This window comes from Necator americanus, chromosome IV, assembly GCF_031761385.1.
Source record: "Necator americanus strain Aroian chromosome IV, whole genome shotgun sequence".
Classification (NCBI taxonomy): Eukaryota; Metazoa; Nematoda; class Chromadorea; order Rhabditida; family Ancylostomatidae; genus Necator; species Necator americanus.
The window spans coordinates 32,523,092-32,542,681 of record NC_087374.1 but is presented as its reverse complement, the minus strand read 5'-3'; the positions used below and the strand labels follow the sequence as shown (position 1 = coordinate 32,542,681).

Here is a 19,590-nt window from a genome sequence, read left to right as displayed (position 1 = left end):
ACGAATGTTACAAAAGACGTTAAGAATATCACAGCACATGAGTAGAATAAGTCTTAATTCTTCAGATAAAACATGGAATGAATCGAGTTGCTAAACCGAAAGTTACCATTGTAAAAACAACTGGTTTTGAATGAGAAACAAGGAGTGAAAAGGCATAACACCATCAAGGGTACACTGGAGTTCATCTACAAAACCGAATGACGTAAATACGAATAGGGATGATGTAAAGAAAAACTTCAGATAAAGGGAATTTAAAAAAAGAAGGGTAGGAAATGGAGAATGTGACATTTTCATGTTGTGAGCACTTTGCAAGAAGAAATGCTAGCGTCGCATGTAGATTTTGTTAGCTGCATTATACAGAACTATCATGAAGCGCTATACAAACTACCCATGGTTTACCGTTAATGACCAGCTCCAACATCACTCAGCTCGTTAACGCTAAAAAAAAATCCTTTCGAATGTCCAAGAAGACGAATTTTGACCTATGATTCTACGAAATATCTCTTAAGTTGTCTTGAAACTCACGAATGTCCAAATTTGATGTGAATCACAATGAATACAATTCCAAGTACGATTGCCAGAGATCCCACAACAAGGTAGGCAATTCCTGAAAAAAGAAAGAAATCAAACCTGAGAATTAATCGAAATGTATTAATGAATTGGAGTTACTCGCCTAAAAATGAGTTCTTGCCTCCTGCCCAACTAGTAGTACTTACAACAAAGGATTTCCGTCCACCAAAAGCAGTCACTGGGTAGTCTGGAATCAGGGTTATAATTTAAAAAAAAAACTGAAAACAAAGAAAAAAAAAGCTGAAAAGCTAAACACTAATTTATGAATGTTTCTCAGAAAGTTATATGGAAATACATATATTTACCACTCAAATCACAGCTATAGCCTATAGCGAGTCGAAACGACATGAAGCAGTGAAGCTGGTGGTTGTGATCGAGGAGATCGCTAGATCAGCTTTTCTCTGCAGTCCAATTAGCTCGCAACCGATTCTTCAAAGGCTTCATATCGCGAATCTGACGTGGTGAGAGAAAAGCTAGGTATAGGTTAAAAAAAAACGCGTGGAAGACTCCATTTTTTTTACGACGGAAGAGAGATTAGGGAGGGATGAGCGGAACCATCCCGGATCCCACGTCTAGCTTTTTCTGCGGCTTCCCTCACCACGTCAGATTCGTGGTATGTTGCCTGCGCTTACATAATTGCATCGAGTTTCCGACCGTTTTGAACTGAGTGTTTCTCTCTTACCCTATGCGTAACTCCCTTTTTTGAGATGACGAGATTTGTAGTAACCAGAAGCATAAGCTATTAGGAAAGTATCTGCCGAAAATTTCCCAGTAGTGCAGATTTCTTGAGATGTCCTGGAAGTTCCCGTTTTAAATATATTACATAAGGACACTACCGCTTGTATACAAATAACATATCTGGCTCCCTCTTCCTTGCCTACTTCATCCTATAATGGCCGAACATTCCTCCCAGATTCGACACGTACGTACTCCTTTACGAGTTCGAATCTGGCCACCCCGCTGCCGAAGCCCATCGAAACTTAAGCCAAGTATTCGGTACTGAAGCTCCCTCGTAGCGGTCTGTGCGCGCCTGGTTTCAGCGCTTCAAAGCCGGAAATAAGAAACTCGAAGATGAGTCTTGCTCCGGTCGACCGACTGCAATATCATTCGACGAACTGAAGAATCTGGCGGAGCAGCATTCATATGGTGTGCAGTATTTTGGTGCCAGTCTTGGCTGTTCGCTGTCCACCGTGAGCAGTGGACTGCGATCTCTCGGAATGGTGAAAAAGCTCGGTCTCCCTCATACACTAAGCGACCGCAACCGCCAAAGACGCCTGGACATGTGCACCCAGCTGCTCTCCAGAAGCCGCAGATTCGACTGGCTGGACACCATTGTCACTGGAGATGAAAAATGAGTCCTCCACGTCAACCACACTCACAATCGTGGGTGGTGCGCTGGCGATGAAATACCGGATCCTTTCGTGAAAGGTGAAATCCATGAGAAGGTCATGCTGAGCGTCAGGTGGGGAGTTCATGGAATCTACCGTTTCGAACTGCTGCCGGACAACACGACAGTTACTTCCGAGGTCTACTGCGCTCAACTGCAAAGATTGGCCGACAAGATCCGCAAGGAGCAAAGCTCGATAACGTTCGCCTGCTGCACGATGACGCGCGCCCTCACATCGCGAAGAAGACTTCCCAGAAAATTGTGGAGCTCTGAGAAGTTCTACCGCACCACCAGGCCAGGCCGTACAGCCCAGACCTGGCCCCGAGCGACTACCACCTCTTCCGATCGCTTCAGTATCACCTGGAAGAGAAGCGTTACGATGATCGCGACCACCTCAAAAATGACCTTCAGGGTTTCTTCGCCTCCAAGTCGCCGGAGTTCTACGCGAAAGGAATCCGTGATCTTGTGAGACGTGGGCAGAAAGTTGTCGATGTTGATGGAGATTATTTCGTCAAATAATAAAATGTTGTTAAAAAGTTGTGTTGTTTTGAAATTTTGCCGTATTTCGGCAGATACTTTCCGAACACTCTAATAGAAGTCATTAGAGAAAAAGGAGACTGGGAAGAAAAAAGAAGACAGGATCAAAACTAGTACTATGATGAAACAGCGCTGCAGTTCATTTGTGACATCGCTGGGATATGTATTTTTCATAGCGAACTGTGATCAAACACTGTCGTATATACAATACAAAAATTCGCGACAAAAGAAATCTAAATCGGCAAAGATAAGTTCGTGTACGGAATAGATGAACAAGAAGCAAATGCATAGGATCATGTGCAGCATAGAAGCGGAGACTACGTTTATTCATCGAATAGACGAATTTAGTTTATCGCTGTATTTCATGCCAATCATAAGTCCTGGACAATCTTCGCTCTAGAACTTCGAGTAGAGCTTATGGCAAGCAATAATGACCTCAGAAGCTTCGTCAAATATGGATCACCATCACTATCAAAACCGTACTTGTACACACGACGCCGCATCGAAGATGTGTATAATATTATCGTACATATTGATGACGCATCATCGTTGCTATTCGTACCAACGGCCGCAGTGCAGGTTGATGCACAACAGACGGAGAAACTCTCATATAACGTCTGCTCATACTGCATACTTCGACAGTTAGATGTATAGTTAATCACCCAGAAGAAATGTGAATATACGTTCCGACCGCCAATTGTACGATTGATACCCGTAACCACCATCCCGATGATTTCCACATGGCATTGTTGAAGCGTATTAGTTAAGTTTGTTGTTGTTATTCTAGTACAACAATGAGATAAACACTATCTAAAATTAATTCGTGCGTCAAATAGGGAATCAATCGATTTTTCCTTGTATACATCGTCTGGTGTCGAGTACACACGTAGACGTCTAGATTGTATCGCATTGTACGTTTTCGAAGTTCTTTCAAATATTGTCAATACCTGCGGTTCTGTTCTCTGGTACAAGACATCACAACCAAAAACCACAACAAAAAAAGCAAAACATAGCGATAGACGAACACATAAGCGAAAAATTGACTCCTTCCACTCACTGGAATGAACGATCATCTCGTAGTGACCGGCTGGTAAACCATCACGGAAAAGACCAGGCGCAATAGGAGTGTCTGTCGTTCGGTCTACAAGTCTCCATAGCTTTCGGAAGTTTGGAAGGGCAGCTGTGCGCATCCATACAATCAGGTCCACATTTTCGAAGCCGTCATCTAAGCATGGCTCGACACGCCAGTTCGGGGGTTTAACAGTTCCCTGAGAATGTTATACTTCAAAACAACAGAAATTTAGTGGGAGGTTGTTTTTTTGCTTCTAACAAAATCCTCTCATTGAGCCTTTCTATGAAAATAGTTCCTTTCGGCATTTGTTTTTCTTCATTATGTTTTGCTAACGATATTGAGAAATGTAAACCTCCACATAACATAAGAAACAGTGAAAATCCCATTTAAAACTTAACACCAATTTCACCAAACCTAGATTGCCTGAAAAGGTTCACACAAATATTGCCTTCAGGCAGTATTACCTTGAATGCATCGCAAAGTGTTCCACCGGGAGGAATAGGTGGATTCTTGAATTTTCGGTCCTTGTCGACATCCCATAGAACCTAAAATAGCAGTTTGAATTCGAAGTCATGCGTTAAGTATTACATTAGTTTTTTTCAATAAAAAAAACTGTTCCTGAGATCTAGACCTCTGCCATATCTACATCCATTTTTCTTAAAATAACAAATCTATTAAGTTAAAAAATCAATAATCAATACCGCTATCGTGCAGCAAACCCCTTTGCTGAAGCGATATAAACCCGGTAAAAGTTAATAGTATTGAGAAACATGGATGGATTATTGATGAAACTAAAGCTATCGTTTCTGATGATACACTACTCGCTAGGAGTGACAAGGTCAAACAGCTTCAATAACATACCCCATTCTTAGTGACTGGTACTTCTACTCTTCCTAGACCTCCATTTTGCAAGTAGAACAGTTGATAAGTATCTGAAACGTTGATCAAATAGCACTACCTTAAAATATAGCTATATCATAACATATAAGTAATCGGAAAAACGTACCGTTAAACTTGGAATTGGCGATAGCTCCGCAAGGTGCAATAGGGATTTTGTTCTCATTGTAAGCGAAAGGTTCACAATCGGAAACTTCCTGTAATTGTTCTTGATTAGTTGACCTACTCATAACTGTCATTCGAAGAATCATCAACGTAGAAGCTCAACAATTCTCGATACTGATCAGTAAACGCTTGGCAAAGACAATACGAAGAAGTCTGAAGAAATCGTCTAACATCGTCTAACCTCTTTTAAATGGCACCCAAAACTGTGTGCTCAAAATGAGGGGGAGGGGGATAAACGATAATCATTACGCATCGATCACAATGCTCTTTCCCCTGGTCTTTTTTGTTTTATATTGCTCCACTCATAAGGGAATTTATTCAGAATTCGCTAAGTCAACATAACAAAGATAAAATTTCAATAAAATGGTGCGTAAGAGAACTTGGAATGACCTTGTATTTGACGGTTATGTGAACTCATGGAATCGGTTTTATGTTCAGAAGAGTTGATAATGACTGTAATAAACTCTGGTTATTCTGCAGAAGTTCCAAAATTCCAATTTTTGGCTACAGCTCGGAAAGACTACTACCTTTCACGCCTTTAGAAAGACTTTTGTTTTCGTTCTAAAAAATCCCAGAAGATTTGCTCAGTTTTATCTCAGTTTGTTCGTCGATTAGCATCTTCGCAATATCTGACCAACTATCAATCTAAGCCACCAGAACACCTTCACTAAACTTCCATGCAAGATTTTCAGGTGTATGGACTTCTTCGCCGTTTTGAACAGAATCATCTGTTGGTTTTTAGGAAGTTGTGATCAACTTTAAAACCATGCGAATAGAGAGTAGCGCAAAGAGGTGGGAACAGATAAACGCTCTTAGAGGACTCCTAAAGGCATTGGTCTCGGGGGTAAGATTGATGAAATGGCGTTGCTTAATCGCGTTTAAGCGAAAAACTTCCGAAATCATCAGTAGTTCATGAAAACTCACCAAAACATTTCCAAGGAACTGTTTGTCGTTCCTACTTTTCACGTAACGTCGGTGATTTTGGAAGTAATTTTCCAAATAATAATAAATATACACATCACCCTGAAATTAAGCATTTACATGTAGTTCTACCATCTTCGGGAACAATAAAGATCACCTTCATATCTTCGGTAACATTAAATGCTAATGAACATTGTGTATTTATGGCGCAATTCGTGTAATCAAGTGTGAATTCTTTCACTAAAAATAATGACATTCATAAAAATTAGACTGAAAACGCAAGTGCCATGTAAAACGGTAACAAATAACACCTTAATTGTTGTTTATTCTGGAGAAAGTTATTGCCTAAGAAACGTATCTGAGATATATTTAGTCGCCGAAGTCGCATCGTCGAGCGACAACGACAACACGCATTTTTTCCTATGTTGTGGAAAGTAATTAGGTCTACCACTAACGATCAAAGTTATAGAGCCTGTCGATTTTACGAAAATTTGGACGAAAATTCATTTGTGGGAAATAAGATATCTTCAGAGATAACAATACAGCACTTGTCTCAAATTTTCTGTTTCCTAGTCATCAGAATGCGGAAATTCTAAAGAGTAGAAGACCGAAAAAGGAGAAGCAACACATTTCCAAAGACTAACAGAAAAGCTTAACAAACGAACGATAAAGTAAGCATACCTGATTCAGAAGCGAGAAACAGAGCAACACCTATGGGGATAAAGATGACACCCACGCCGATTACTGTTGGTATGACAGTAGATGCGGTGAGAATAGGCTGCCATGCTGGCAACTGCTGTTGTCGTAGTTTACTAGCTGAAAATTTTCAAGTAATAATCCATTACGTATGAAAAGTAGCTACCAAGCACAACGCAATAGTCTGAAGTGAGATTAACTTGATTCCGAAACGACAGCGACAATACGCATGCGCGTACGAACGAGTAACGATTAGGAACTGACCTATACTCACTCGAATGAGTAGAAAAATAAAAGGATCACAGAGGTCAAACCCCTTCAAAACAATACTTATCAGCTGAACCTTTTGGTTTATTCTTCAAGATCTTTTCTTCTGACAGATCTCCAGCCACCCGATCTTGGCCGACCACGTCCTGCGGCGGCATCCGCTGTGAATCAGCTAAAAGAGTATAGTACGAAATCGAACATGGAAACCAATTTTCGAGACCGATTGGTGTAGAAAATGGCCAGAGAGCAGATACGATCCATAAACCAAGCGTTGCAACAAAACCCATTCGAAGACTGAACCTTTCTATAGGAAAGTGAACCAAATAATGAGTATCTTAGCTTTTCGATCAGGTTCGGGCTGATATAGTGTTTCTTTGGTAGAAGTGGTTTTTTCAATCATCGGCAACCGTTGGTGTGATTTAAATACAATGATTTTTCTTTGAAAAAGACGCTACACAGGAAAAAAGGTCAGTGGAGAATAGAAAGAGCTGCAACAGATAAAGTTTATGAACAAAATTGATTGCGTATTCAAAAGGTTAGGATAAATGTCTGAGATTATCGATAAAGCCGAAGAAATCAATTCTAGAGAATTTGGAGTAGAAATTTTCGATCTTTTCGCAAGAATTTTAGCAGAAACTTTAGACTCACTTTCGGATTTGGCAAGTAAATAACATACGACGATGGAATACCATCTGATAAAAACAAAAAAGGGGACAGGAATGTGTGTTTTTCTTTGCAATGAAGAAGAACATCACATTAAAAGAACGGAAGAAATTAAAAGAAAAGGAACTTTTAGGGATGTTTCATAGGAAAGAGAACTTAAATGAATCAGAAGATATCCTCAACACACAAATATTAGTACTCGAAAATGTTTTTGAAAGTGAAGAACTGGCATCTCATAAAGTTCCACCTATATTTACGTAATTTCGCCTTATCCAGTTGCTTCTAGATCCATACCCAGAAGCTTCAAACAGATCCTTTCGAAAAAATGGAAGAGAATTGGGATTTCAATGTGTTTCTCTGCTATTAAACATGACTTATTTATAACTACGCACAGGTCAAAGCATTTATTTGTCTTTAATAAGTACACATACGCTGTAACATTCTAATCTTATGACTATAAGCACTTATGACTAAGCAAAATATGTTCTAAGATCTAATTCTAATTTTTCTAATTATAATTCTTAATTATTCTAGTTCTCAATTTTAATTCTAATTCTAAAGTATACGGATGTAATACAAAATGAATACTGTGTACAAAATCTGAATATTAGAAAAAAATCTCTAGATCTAGAGTTACGGAGGTCTTTCATTATTTCTCTTTTTTTTGATATGGGCAAATTGTGCTGATTAATGCTGGCAATTTAATCTAAATCCTCGCTTAGAATATTCATAGGAAATAAGTATAAACTGGAAATTTCAAACAGCCAGACCTGTTTCATTGCTAACCCACAAAAACTTTCGTATTTCCATTTTTCACGAGAGATGAGATTGACGAATAAATGTGGAAAGAAATCAATAAAGTGATTGACCAAGAGGAAGAAAATTATGTATACATCACGTTCACGTTGATTAGCACATCCAAAAAATTTTTGCATTCAAATATTCGATTTTTTCTTTTGCTGCCTGTTTGAAGCAAATATATGAAGTTACTGAGACATAAACGTAATTTTCACTACATAAAAAAGAAAGTCTTAGAAATAGAATTCTCCTGAGAATACGTGTTGTACAGATACACGAATAAATTCCATATATTTAAAAGAAAAACTTGCTTGAAGAAGTTAAGACACACATCCAGAGTATGAGTAATGCCCCAGAGAAAAATGACTCATGAAAAACGATAAAAACAATCGATATCGAAGGAACATAAGAGCAGCCAATGCGCCCCATGGTAGAAGAAAATCAAAAGAAAAACTCATAAAATACGTTAAATACGTCCCACATAAAAATATGGAAAACAGAGAAAACGATGACGTCGTCACGTTACGGAGTGCGCCTCCACGTGAGACTCAGGCAATCGATCGGGCCGCCGCCATGTCGGTCCGGAACGTTCATTCGCAATGCTTTACCTATTGGAACCTCGTTCGCTGAGGTAAATGGACGACCGTGGAAAAAATATTGTGGACCAGTTGACAATCGTATCAGGTTGCAAAGAAATCCGCCCCGGCATTGAACATTGTCATTGACCCCATAGTCACCAGGACTGCAGGGAGACCTGATGAATTCTACTCTTTTTGTAGGCGGATCCTCTCTCGGGATATAGAATAGATGGAAAACCTCTGCTAACACATCACGAATGAATCCACAGTTGAATAATGGAGATTTTCAGACCTGTTGCAAACCAGACAGACCTGTTTTGAGCCAAGCTCCCTCCCAAAGAGGAACTCAATGAAACCCTTGGATTCACAACACTCTGAATGACTGTTCGATTCGTTTCCCACCTCAATTGTTCTGCTCGAACCCTTTACAAATCCACAACGAGAGATCTTTACTTCCATCGGACGAAATGTGATAAAGTACAACATAACATGATGATAATTGCAAAATGTACAACAGAATGTGATCGATTAAATGGAGAACGGCAGGTAATGTAGCATCAAGTGAGTGTAAATTCCCTTTATTCGAAATATTAACGACACACAAGATTGCTTTACATAAGATGTATCAATATGTGGAAAAAGAAACATTGCAGAAGGCATCAAAAAAGCAATCCAGTACAATCCAATATACAACGATTGCTCAACGTACGGACGGCCGGACGTTCTAGGGAGGCGGAGGAACCACCTTCTGACCGGGTTGAGGCTGGCCCTTTTTGTTCATCAGGTAGCGGTGGATGTGAGGGATTACTCCTGGAAATAACAATAATTTGTCTGTTCAATCCGAGTAAAACCCAAATCGTGACTGACCTCCTCCAGCGATTGTGGCTTTGATCAACGTATCCAACTCTTCGTCACCTCTAATGGCAAGATGTAGATGCCGAGGAGTGATCCTTTTCACCTTCAGATCTTTTGATGCATTTCCAGCCAATTCAAGAACTTCAGCGGTCAAATACTCGAGGATAGCAGCACTGCAAATCGGAAACATGGGTATTTATCTGAAGAGGAGTGAAACACTTACATACCTATAAACAGCAGCAGTAGCACCGACTCGACCGGTAGATGTCGTTCTTTGCTTTAGGAAACGATGAATTCTACCGACGGGGAACTGCAGACCAGCTCGAGCACTACGCGAGATCACTTTTGACTTGGACTTTCCGGAATCCTTGCCAGCTTTTCCTTTACCTCCAGCCATTTTTTCTGAAAACAAAGAGTTAGATTAGAGCAAGAATGAATCAGTCGACTGCGTTTAGCGAGAGGAAGGCAATACCGGCTACCAAAAGAGATTATATCAGGATACTCAAATCAATGAAATTGCGGAAATAACGGATCAGAGAGGCAAATAAGATGAGGTAACGACAGATCACCGTGTTCAGGACGCCTTTGACCACATAGAAGCCAGAAAACACCCCTCGTAACACATAAAACACATGGCTGGAACGCACACATCACAGCCAAAAGCATCTGGAGCACACCGCGACCCGCGGACGCGCGGGAATCAATGACGCCGCCACGCCCCCTTGGCGCGGTGCCAGTCCCATTCAAACACGCATGTGGGTCCTGTCACGTGGGAACGGTAGCTGGCGAAATTGGCACTGATCCAGTTGATCGGCTCCAGGCACGGGAATGTTGCGACGAGGATGCCGTTCGGCTCCAGAATTCATTCTCTTTTGTACAGATTTTCTCGGGAAGTAGGTGTGTGTTCGACCTTAGATAAGTATTTGCAGAAGACTACAAATCGATGGGAAGGAATTCGCGAAGGGCGCTGCGTTTTTGACTTGTAGAATTATTTATTTTGACATCTGATGTCAGTTGTACGCACCAGGACCTTTTGTCGACGCTTTTTTTAGAAGTACAGTGAATATATGTGCTATTTGCAGGCTCGCATATAATTTCAGAAGGGGAGCTGCTTAGAAATGGCGTAGTTAAAATGCCAAAGACATATTCTAATCATGAATTGATTTATAATTTCGTTCGATTCCTTTCCGGTCGCTTGACAATCAATCTGTTCTCATTATTCGAAGAGAATCAACCATAAAATTTCCCAGCTGACCATATTTTATAGGATTGGGTGTTTTCAAGGGGAAGTAAAGCATTCATCATTAAAAGAATAATGCATATCTCTTGGGAGTTCCTTCGTTTTCAAGATGTTGGAGTTATCCTCATTTTCCATGCATAGAGCCGAATTGGGAATTGAATTTTGGAGAATTCTAAACATTTTCCGTTCCTGCATTTGAGAAATTATTTCATAAAGATCGTATATTTGTGCTTTTCCTTTGAATAGTTATTTGATGATGATTTTCTTTGGATCTTTCGAAGAGTGGACTCATTCGTGGCCTTTTCTGTACTCCTGCTGTCAATGGGGATTTTTCCGGACCACACGTGACACCGTACATTCTATATTCAGGTCCCAAATTGGGAATATCTTGCTTGGGACCATGTCCTACTCGAAAAGTATTAATTCTAGCCACAGGGCTTATGGTAGTTTTGGACCAAATTCTAAGGCAGCAGCACTCTTCGATGCAGCGTTCTCGAAGCCGTAAGTTCACTTGTTGGTCACCTTTAAAAACATTTTACATATAATCGGGTCAAATTGACGCGAAGCAAGGTGCAGTTGCGTAAGCGGCTGCGCTCGAAGCGGCGCTGTGGAGAATGCGGTTGGAGCTGAGGTGGGATCCATCGCTAACTGCAGCGAAGAATGATGCTAGCAAAGATCCTCCTTCGATCCCGACCGCTACGATACACCACACCGCCTCGACCGCGGTCGTTTACGCAACTGCACCGTGCTTCATGTTGATTTGACCCTACTTTGCTTTTTCCTATGATTTTCCGAATTTTTCCATCTCAGTTTGCCAAAAAAGCGCCAGTCGCAGAAATCGTCTGGAAGTACGAATGACTCGCCAGTGGTGGACTCCCTACCATCTGGTTAGAGCTCCTATTGCTTAATTTTTAATCCATAATTGAAGCTAGCCCTTTTGGTCATGGAATGCGTTTTTGATACTGACCTTATTTAGTTTCGGAAGGAGAAGCTGTTCATGGTTCACCTAAGCAAGTCTTTTCTCCTCCGATAAGTTTGCCAGAAAGTACATCAACTGATGGAACTACGGAAAATGATCATGTATGTCCAACGATAAATATTATTTTGCCATGTCCCTGCATTGCTTTACTTATCTGTTGTGTTGAAGGGTTTGTCAAGCAACAGTAGCAGTGATGAAGATAGTCAACCGGTTCCGAACGTGGACAGAGCTAGTAATTCTTCATCGACAACTTCTCTCGATAGGTATTTCATGCTTAGGAATCTATTTCATGACGATTCTTAATTTACCATTTTTGTGCTTTTGTTTTCTTCATTTTTTCCACTACAGGAGCTTTGCTTGCCTTAATATGTGCCCATTGCAAATTTAGAGATTGTTCTCATTCTACACAGAAATACCCTAAATATTGCTGAGTGTGTTGTTTGAGGATAGAATGAGGGTCGTTCAAATCATTGACGTGGTTCGAAATTGATCTTGACTTTACTTGAATTAAGAACCGTGAGCTATTCCTAATACAAGGACCCATTAACTGTGATGTTACTAGTTATTGCTAGTTAATTTAGCAAATGTAAAGAATTATTATTGTTTGCAGATTCGAGAACAACATTACCTTAACAAATCTTGTAAGAAATTCGAAAGTTTTCCAGAAGTTTCGTCGTTTTTTTTTCTGTTTGGTTTTTTTTTTGTTTCAATTCCAATCTTCTAGGGCTTCTCCCAATTATTCCTCTTCCAAGTAAATTACTTGTTGCAAGGAAGGATTTTCATACATAATTGTCCGTTACATCTAAAAAAAAAAACTGATCGTGTTCTATATTTCTTTTGCAGAGTTATTGACATAAAGCTATTATTTGCATGTTTGTGCAATGTAATAATAGTACTTTAACTGCTTTAGTGCGCTCAGAGCTACTGCTATACGCTCATCCAAGTCTCCTCAGATGGGCACTGTTCGCACCTCTTCGACGGCTTTTGATTTCGAGGACAAAGAAGACACACCTCCCCCGTCTGTAAAAAGAAGTAAAATGTCGCCGCCATCTTCGTGTAAGCAATATTTTGAGTTGTATTTTAATCATATCAGATCGACAGGAGGACAAGTATTAATACACTTGATGTAGAGTGCTGCTAATTTATATCGCCCTCACATTCTTGCATCCAGTTTGTACCAGTTTCAGCTTCGTCTAAATTCGTGCCACCTAAAGAACGCCGTCCAGTTTATCAACACAAATGGACAGAAAATGACGATGAAGAAAACGAAAGTGGAAATGAAGAGTTAGGAGACGGTCGACCTCTACCGGGATCAGCAGCTGCAGCATCCTCAACGCAGCAGGTTAACAAATGTGTTTCTTAGATACTCTTTTTTTTTGTCGATTTTGGTGATTTTGCTGGGTGGTAGCAATTGTCTGCCTTTCTCTACTCTTTCAAAAGGGTGTTTTGCTGTACTTTATAGACGCGCGTGATCATAATTTGCTGATGGCTGGCAATAAGAACCCCGTTTTTCGTTCATGCATAATCTGATGCGAAAATCTATAGGGGAAGGAGAGCGCGAGCAAATTTTCTCATTTTCAGTGTCGTATCACTCGAAAAGGAGCACTTGCAGCTTCAATTTGTATCAGTGGTTCTTTCGCGAAGGTTATTCAGGCCAAGAGGTTTTATCTTTTTAGCGTCGTCCTATCTACAGAAGCAACGAGGGAGCGAGGATTCATCGAGTTAAAGAAGCCCACCAATGTCTGGAATCAGGAGAACATGACGACTTTAAACAAGATATTGAATACATTCTTAGCACCATGAAAGGAAATGCGTCGACAAATATGAAATGTCTGAGGTAAGAATGAAACAAGAACACAATGGTTCATAGATGCGATAGTCGGAGCCGGTGCTGCGACCTCCTTCACTTTTGGACGGTTGGCGTGGAGAATCCTTCATTTTTGGAGGGTTGACGAAAGGATCCTCATCACTTGAGCTGCACCCATGAGTTAGACCACCGTCACCTGGGAGTGTCCGACTCCCCCTATCGCACCTATGAGTTGTTTTACTCTACTTATAATGTATTGGTGGTGTGTTTATTCATCTTTGCGTTTTTAGTGCATTATCTCTTGCTCGAAAATGCGTCTCTCCTGAGTTTCGTCAGTTTGTCCGAAGTGAAGGTGTAGTGTCAAACGTTTTCAAGGGTCTAGCAGAGGCAGCTAATGACCAGGCAATTAATTTTTTGAATTTATATAACTATTCCTCTCTCGAAGCTCTTGTGCTGAAACGGTATGTATTTGCAGAATTTGGCTATTTGTGTTGCTACAGTGGTATATTTGATGTCTCGTGATTTTCTTTCTTTGCCTGTCGATCCACACTCGTTGAAGCTGCTTTCACAACTGTTGCGCATCGAAAAATTAGAGCAAAATGAAGAGCAGAAGAAATACGCTTCATTGGTATGTTTTCAGAAAGTTTGCAATTATTCTTTTCAAGTTTTTTTTCTGGCTCCTTTGATACAGCTGTTTTAATACTTATTAAAAGTCTGCTGCATATGGACTTTATTGTTTTTTTCCAACTTTTTCTTTTTGTTCTCTTATTCGACTTGAATGTTTCACGTCATAAAATTTCCAAAAGTACAAACTTTTCTGAAATTAGCACCGATTTGTTTTGTTGTTTTTATTGTAAAATAGTTCATAAAGTTGTTAGTTTCAATGTGACTTCTTGTTACTAGGAATATCTTCTCATATCTTTTAGGTGTGGGAAGTGTTCACAAGCTACGTTGAACGTATGGAGTCTGTCGGGAAGAAGATTGTTTTCGAGCTCACGAAAGAGCAGTTGACAGTAAGTTCTATTCGTGAGTTGTTTTTTATTTTCTCATTTTTTGAGCCAGCATTCAGCTCCCTGAATACTTTTTTTGTTTTAGCCATCTGCGCTTATTCTCGAATCATTAGTTTTCATTCTCGCCCGATCAACAGATGAAAATGTGAAAACGGAGCTGCTAAATCTTGGTATTCTGCAGTACATTGTGGGCAAAGGTAATCACATTTCCTTTTGAAACCGAAATTAATTCCATAATTCTACTAAATTTACCTTAGAAAACGCTCGAAATCTTTATATGTTTCTCCGAAGAGTTCTTACTACTCGTACATAAATCAGAATTGACTGTTTTCAGTGGAAAAGATTGTGCTGAGACTAATACATGACAAGTTAACGGAATCTGAAATAATAAAACAGCTCGTCATCCTGGAAAGATGTTTCCGAATTCTTGAATCTGTAAGTTTTCGTCTTGATTTTTTTAAAAGAAAAATAATTCATTTTTATCATAGACGCTAATGTCGTATTTCAGTGCACATTGTTCCACAAGAAGAATCAAGCCTTCCTCATATCACATCGAGGGAGCCTACTTATCCAAATGTGTGGAAAGTGCGTTCATTTTCAGAACTTGTGTTTTACTTTTTATTTTGTGTTTTTTTTTTTATTTTGTGCAGTCTAACGTTGAGCCGCACCCTTTCTAACGGTTGTTTTTCATATTTTCCCAATTTTTATAAAAACGTTTTTTTTTCCACCCAACTGTTTTATTATGTAATATTTCACAGAATATGGACCACGAAAGTCGTTTCTATTTTTTAAAAGCAACCAAAAAATTCGAGTCTCATATTGCAGATCAGACTTTCTATGCTTTTTTGGAAAGATTCACTCGTTCCAATTTTCCAATAAATTAGTGGAATAATCCGATGTTTTGATTTGAGCGGCATATGTGTCATGAGATTTGGGATCTTTTGCCTTGCCCTGCGTATTAGTTTTTTCGATAACATTTCGTTCTAGTGACAACATTTTCTTTCGTTTTGTTCAAATATATTTCGTGAAAGTCGATTCGTTAGTGACAACTGCGTGGTTGACTTTGTGGACCAAATTGTTGAGGAAATTCCCGGTCATCATGAGTTTCTGCGTCTTTTGACCATTCGTTTTCATTTTCACTATCTGACACCGACAATGTCTCATCACTTCTCGAATCAGCCTCCTTATCCACAGGCAGCGCTTAAAATAGGATATAATTATTTTCTGTGGTTCCCATTATACCTTCATCAGATTCAACGAGTTAACTTTCGTAACCATTCTCCAAATTGTCTAACTGAAGTTCGCATTTGGTTCCTAAGACTCCGATACCTACATAAGCACAATGAATGAAGGTAAAAAAATCCTTTTACCAATCCCATTTGCAACAAATACAAGTTAAATCACGTAAAATTGTAAATATTTGTACACGAGAAAAAATGTGGTAACCATTGGACAACGCGGCTCAACGTTGAGCCGCGGTAATATGATGATCTAAAACGTCCTTGTCCCACGTTCCACGCACGCAATGGGTTGACAAAACTAATATGAAAACATTTTGAATCTTTTTTTTTGGCAGAGTAGGAACAAGCAGGTTAAAAAATGCCTATGCGGCCAGAGAAGCAGCTAGTAATCTGTTATTTCGTTCACCTATATTATTATTTTTTACCTGTATTATTCCCAACGTATGTATTCTAGATTGATGGCAGTCATTCATGATACAATAAGCAACTGTGCTGTAGGCTCAGAGCTGGCGCGATCTCACATAGCTTGTCTGTCCTTAATGGCACGTGTTCTCATGAACCTTTCTCATGAAAACGGTAAGAATTTTGACACTTTTTTTCACTTTTTTGGTTCTTGTGCATGAGTGTCTGACTTTTCCTACACCCCCTTTTTTTAGTAGACGATTTTGAAGTATTGATTTGCTTTCACGCTTTGTTGCAGAACTATGTTGCACCAAACTTGGTCAAGTGCCGGGCTTCTTGCCGTTATGTCTGTCGTCGTATACGTTCCTAGCCCCCAAATTTGCACCAGAGGATAAGAAGTTCGATCTTTACGTGATGGTAAGGTGTATTACTTACACATTTCCTTTACGGTTAATTTTAATTATGTTTCAATGCTTTCTTACAGATGACATCGTTATGCGTGAATTTGGTCGAAAGGTGTAACTCTAATCGTCGAAAATTAATTGATACATCAGTGAAAGTGTACTCAGAAACTGGCGAGTCCACCGAACACAAAGCTTTGGATGCTCTTGCTATAGTACGCTTTGGACCTTTTTGGTTTCGAGAGTTTCGAATTCTTACTTTTTATTTCAGTTGTTTACCATCCATGAAGCAAAGGCACGAAATATCGATGAAGATTTAGACAAGGATTTAGCATTTGAGGTATCGTTTTCAGTTTGATTTGTTGTGTTGGTGTTATTCGATTCATTGTTTTAAAGTAATGTTAGTCATATCGCGTAAGATTGTGCTTTAATACAGGAGCCAGCCGACGAAGACAACAATGACACCGATGAGGAAACTAGGGACGACGGAAGGTTGGATAGAGCAAAATTGAATGAGATGAGCGAGAGTGAAATGCTGCAGGCGGTTCAAAGCGCCATGAGCAAAGTCAGTTCAGTCTCGGCGATTTCCTTGCGGTTAACATTGTAGAGTTCATTCTCCAGCCAATGCTTTGCAATTTCCAGGCATCAGCTCATATGGAGGATAGTGTTGTTGCGTCTTATGTTGCTCTTCTTATTGGTTGTCTGCTACAGCAGAATGAGGTATTCTTATTGAGGCCTTTTGCCTTTTTTATTCTTCTCAATATTTATTGACAAAATAGTTACTCTCAAAAATATTCTAGGGACATGTGTCTGCCGTTCGATCACATTTACAAGATGGTTCACTGTCTCCTATGATTGATCAGTTGCAGCGTTTCCTTGATTTTATGAAGATTGCGGTGAGTTTTGCTTAGATGTTGTAAAATTCTGTTTATTTCTATTTTTAGTCTTTTTCGCAATGCTTTCTTATATCGATCCACTCTTTCACCTTTCCCTCACTTGTACAATCATTTTTACGAGGAAAATACATCTCTAGGAGGGTGTTTTTCGCTATGCATATTATATATATTATATTAATAATAATATTCGCTAGAATATTCGCTGTGCAGTTCCATTTTATTGCATTGAATCTGCAAACATTGCGTAACGAAATTGGAATCTGTGCATTGAATCACATCGTAGATCTTATTGTCTACGGATTTTATCGTTCCGTTTTCATGAATATTGCTTTTTTTCATTTACATCAGAGCTACATACTAATGGTGTTATTGTCATATTATCTTCCGCGCACATCCCTCTTTCTTCGAGCCATCATAAATCTCCTAAATTATTTCTCAGGCTCTTTTCATTTCCATTATGAATCGCCTATCGTAGGCCACTTCTTGTCCAGCTCTGTTTTAGCAGTGCAGGAGTTCACAGGAGAGGACAACTTTTCAGACAAGGAATTTCATTTCTTCCTTTACTTTCCAGTGACCTTTACAATTATAACGGTTCTTTTGCTTGCATTTGGTGCCGAAAACTAGCTAATTCTCTGGTTTTTTTTTTTACTTTTAGTCGATTTTTTTTTGAAAAAATTATTTGACGCAGAAAGAAGCAAGTCTTGAATGCTATTTGACACTAGAAATTGAATTTTCTTTCTTTTGAGAGAAATTGTATTATTGATGTAGTATACGTGACTAATAAATGCATACTAATATATTCAACCATCGTTGCCTTTCGCACTTAATCCGTTCTGCAGCGGAACCGTAACCTTACGTAATCTTTTTTTCTCCTTCTCCGTTCCTTTAAAAGTACCGCTCTTCTCTTTGTGCATAGGTCAGCATTTTGGCGAAAATATTCACAGCCAGAGGGAAGTGTGACATGTAACCGTGATTGTCTTATTTAAGTCGCGTAACCTGATTGCGGGACAATATATGAACGAATAATGTCGCCGGATGCAACGCGAATAAAATTTTATTTCTCTGAACAGAATAGAGGAACGTCAATTTCTCGTCAATCTAGTTCGCCGAAATTGTTTTTCTTCTAAATATCTGCTCTTTGTTATGTGCATTGATTGGAGTATTGGATGCACTGGAAAGTGATGCTATAGTAAAATGAACCAGTTTTTAAGTATTTTTATTCTCAATCAGTGATGCTTTTTTTCTCATTTTCAGTGGCCTTATACCATGTGAAAGGGCGAATTTTCAGTTCTGCATCCGTGGTCTAGTGATAATTTTTGATCTTAAAAGGTTTTTATAGTTGTATGCGAACAAACGACAGTACTTTTCGATATCTCTAATATGTAATATGTACAAAATATGTAATCGAGCTTATTTTTCACTAGAAACAAAGTATTCTCATAATTTTCACATTTTTTCATCTTATTAATATGGCGGTATTAGTTCTCCGCAAATATGAAGTTTTTTTAAATTACAACATTTTTTTTTGCATCTTTTATATAAATTTGTAAAATTTGATCATTTCAGAGCAAGAAAAGTGGCGGATGTCGATCGATTGAGCGTATTATCGATTTGTTAGATCGTTTAAATTAATATGCAACCATAGGTGGCTACTTTCAAAAATTACCAAAAATTCTTGTGTTTGCCAACAACTAGTATTTTACGCGTTTTCGGCGAAGGTTGTTTTCTTTCAAAGGGCTGATGAATTTACCTTGTATATTGTATAGATGCAATTTTGATTTGCCAATTAATCGACTTATCTTTATTTTCATTTGTAGTTGGTTGCTCTGGTTGTCATCTGTTTGTGGAATAAGTTTTGTTCTCCGGTTCTTGATATACGGCTGGTTTTTAAAACAATTTCCATGTTCGTTTAAATTCATATTTCCAAGAATGCGTCTAATTGTTAGTTCATCGAATAAGCTGTAATTATGCATCCAGACTAGTATTCTTGAACTTTTGACTCTTGATCTATGTACAATCTTTGATCGTGTATGTGGTTTCTATTGGTTCTATCAATATTATTATTAAAGGACTCTATGTCTTTATCATCTAGCATCTTTGTTCAGCATATTTCAACCATTTATTTCTCATTTAATCGTATAATTTTTTCTTGTAAGCAGGGGTTCGGTACGAACTATTACGAATGTATGGCGGGAAACCATTCACTTT

The 19,590-nt window shown here is 39.0% G+C and overlaps 3 protein-coding genes across 5 annotated transcripts; 1 reads left to right on the top strand and 2 right to left on the bottom strand.

Annotated features, from left to right (window-relative positions):
• Positions 1–401: 401 nt before the first annotated feature.
• On the bottom strand, positions 402–6,799 carry RB195_003481 (uncharacterized protein; the record flags this gene model as incomplete). Its single annotated transcript, XM_064201151.1, has 12 exons — positions 402–438; positions 526–607; positions 674–757; positions 3,552–3,762; positions 4,031–4,111; positions 4,428–4,498; positions 4,573–4,660; positions 5,553–5,651; positions 5,707–5,789; positions 6,231–6,365; positions 6,589–6,684; positions 6,733–6,799. The coding sequence occupies 12 exons, from the start codon at positions 6,797–6,799 to the stop codon at positions 402–404; spliced, it is 1,134 nt and encodes a 377-aa protein (XP_064057032.1).
• A 2,476-nt stretch (positions 6,800–9,275) lies between these two features.
• Positions 9,276–10,272, bottom strand: RB195_003480 (uncharacterized protein; the record flags this gene model as incomplete). 2 transcript variants are annotated; one of them, XM_064201150.1, is made up of 4 exons in its annotated part: positions 9,276–9,361; positions 9,419–9,579; positions 9,634–9,808; positions 10,176–10,272. In XM_064201150.1, the coding sequence occupies 4 exons, from the start codon at positions 10,270–10,272 to the stop codon at positions 9,276–9,278; spliced, it is 519 nt and encodes a 172-aa protein (XP_064057031.1). The 2 variants fall into 2 exon arrangements, with proteins under 2 accessions (XP_064057031.1, XP_013306451.1); XM_013450997.1 differs by lacking the exon at positions 10,176–10,272 and having other exon boundaries at positions 9,634–9,803.
• Positions 10,110–19,014, top strand: RB195_003479 (uncharacterized protein; the record flags this gene model as incomplete). 2 transcript variants are annotated; one of them, XM_064201148.1, is made up of 22 exons in its annotated part: positions 10,110–10,303; positions 11,016–11,147; positions 11,457–11,533; positions 11,623–11,726; positions 11,794–11,888; positions 12,536–12,681; positions 12,813–12,967; positions 13,302–13,462; positions 13,723–13,834; positions 13,908–14,060; positions 14,359–14,445; positions 14,528–14,639; positions 14,777–14,877; positions 14,951–15,027; positions 16,138–16,259; positions 16,384–16,502; positions 16,570–16,701; positions 16,758–16,826; positions 16,923–17,051; positions 17,129–17,206; positions 17,287–17,382; positions 18,949–19,014. In XM_064201148.1, the coding sequence occupies 22 exons, from the start codon at positions 10,110–10,112 to the stop codon at positions 19,012–19,014; spliced, it is 2,517 nt and encodes an 838-aa protein (XP_064057029.1). The 2 variants fall into 2 exon arrangements, with proteins under 2 accessions (XP_064057029.1, XP_064057030.1); XM_064201149.1 differs by lacking the exon at positions 10,110–10,303 and having other exon boundaries at positions 11,047–11,147.
• Positions 19,015–19,590: the final 576 nt, after the last annotated feature.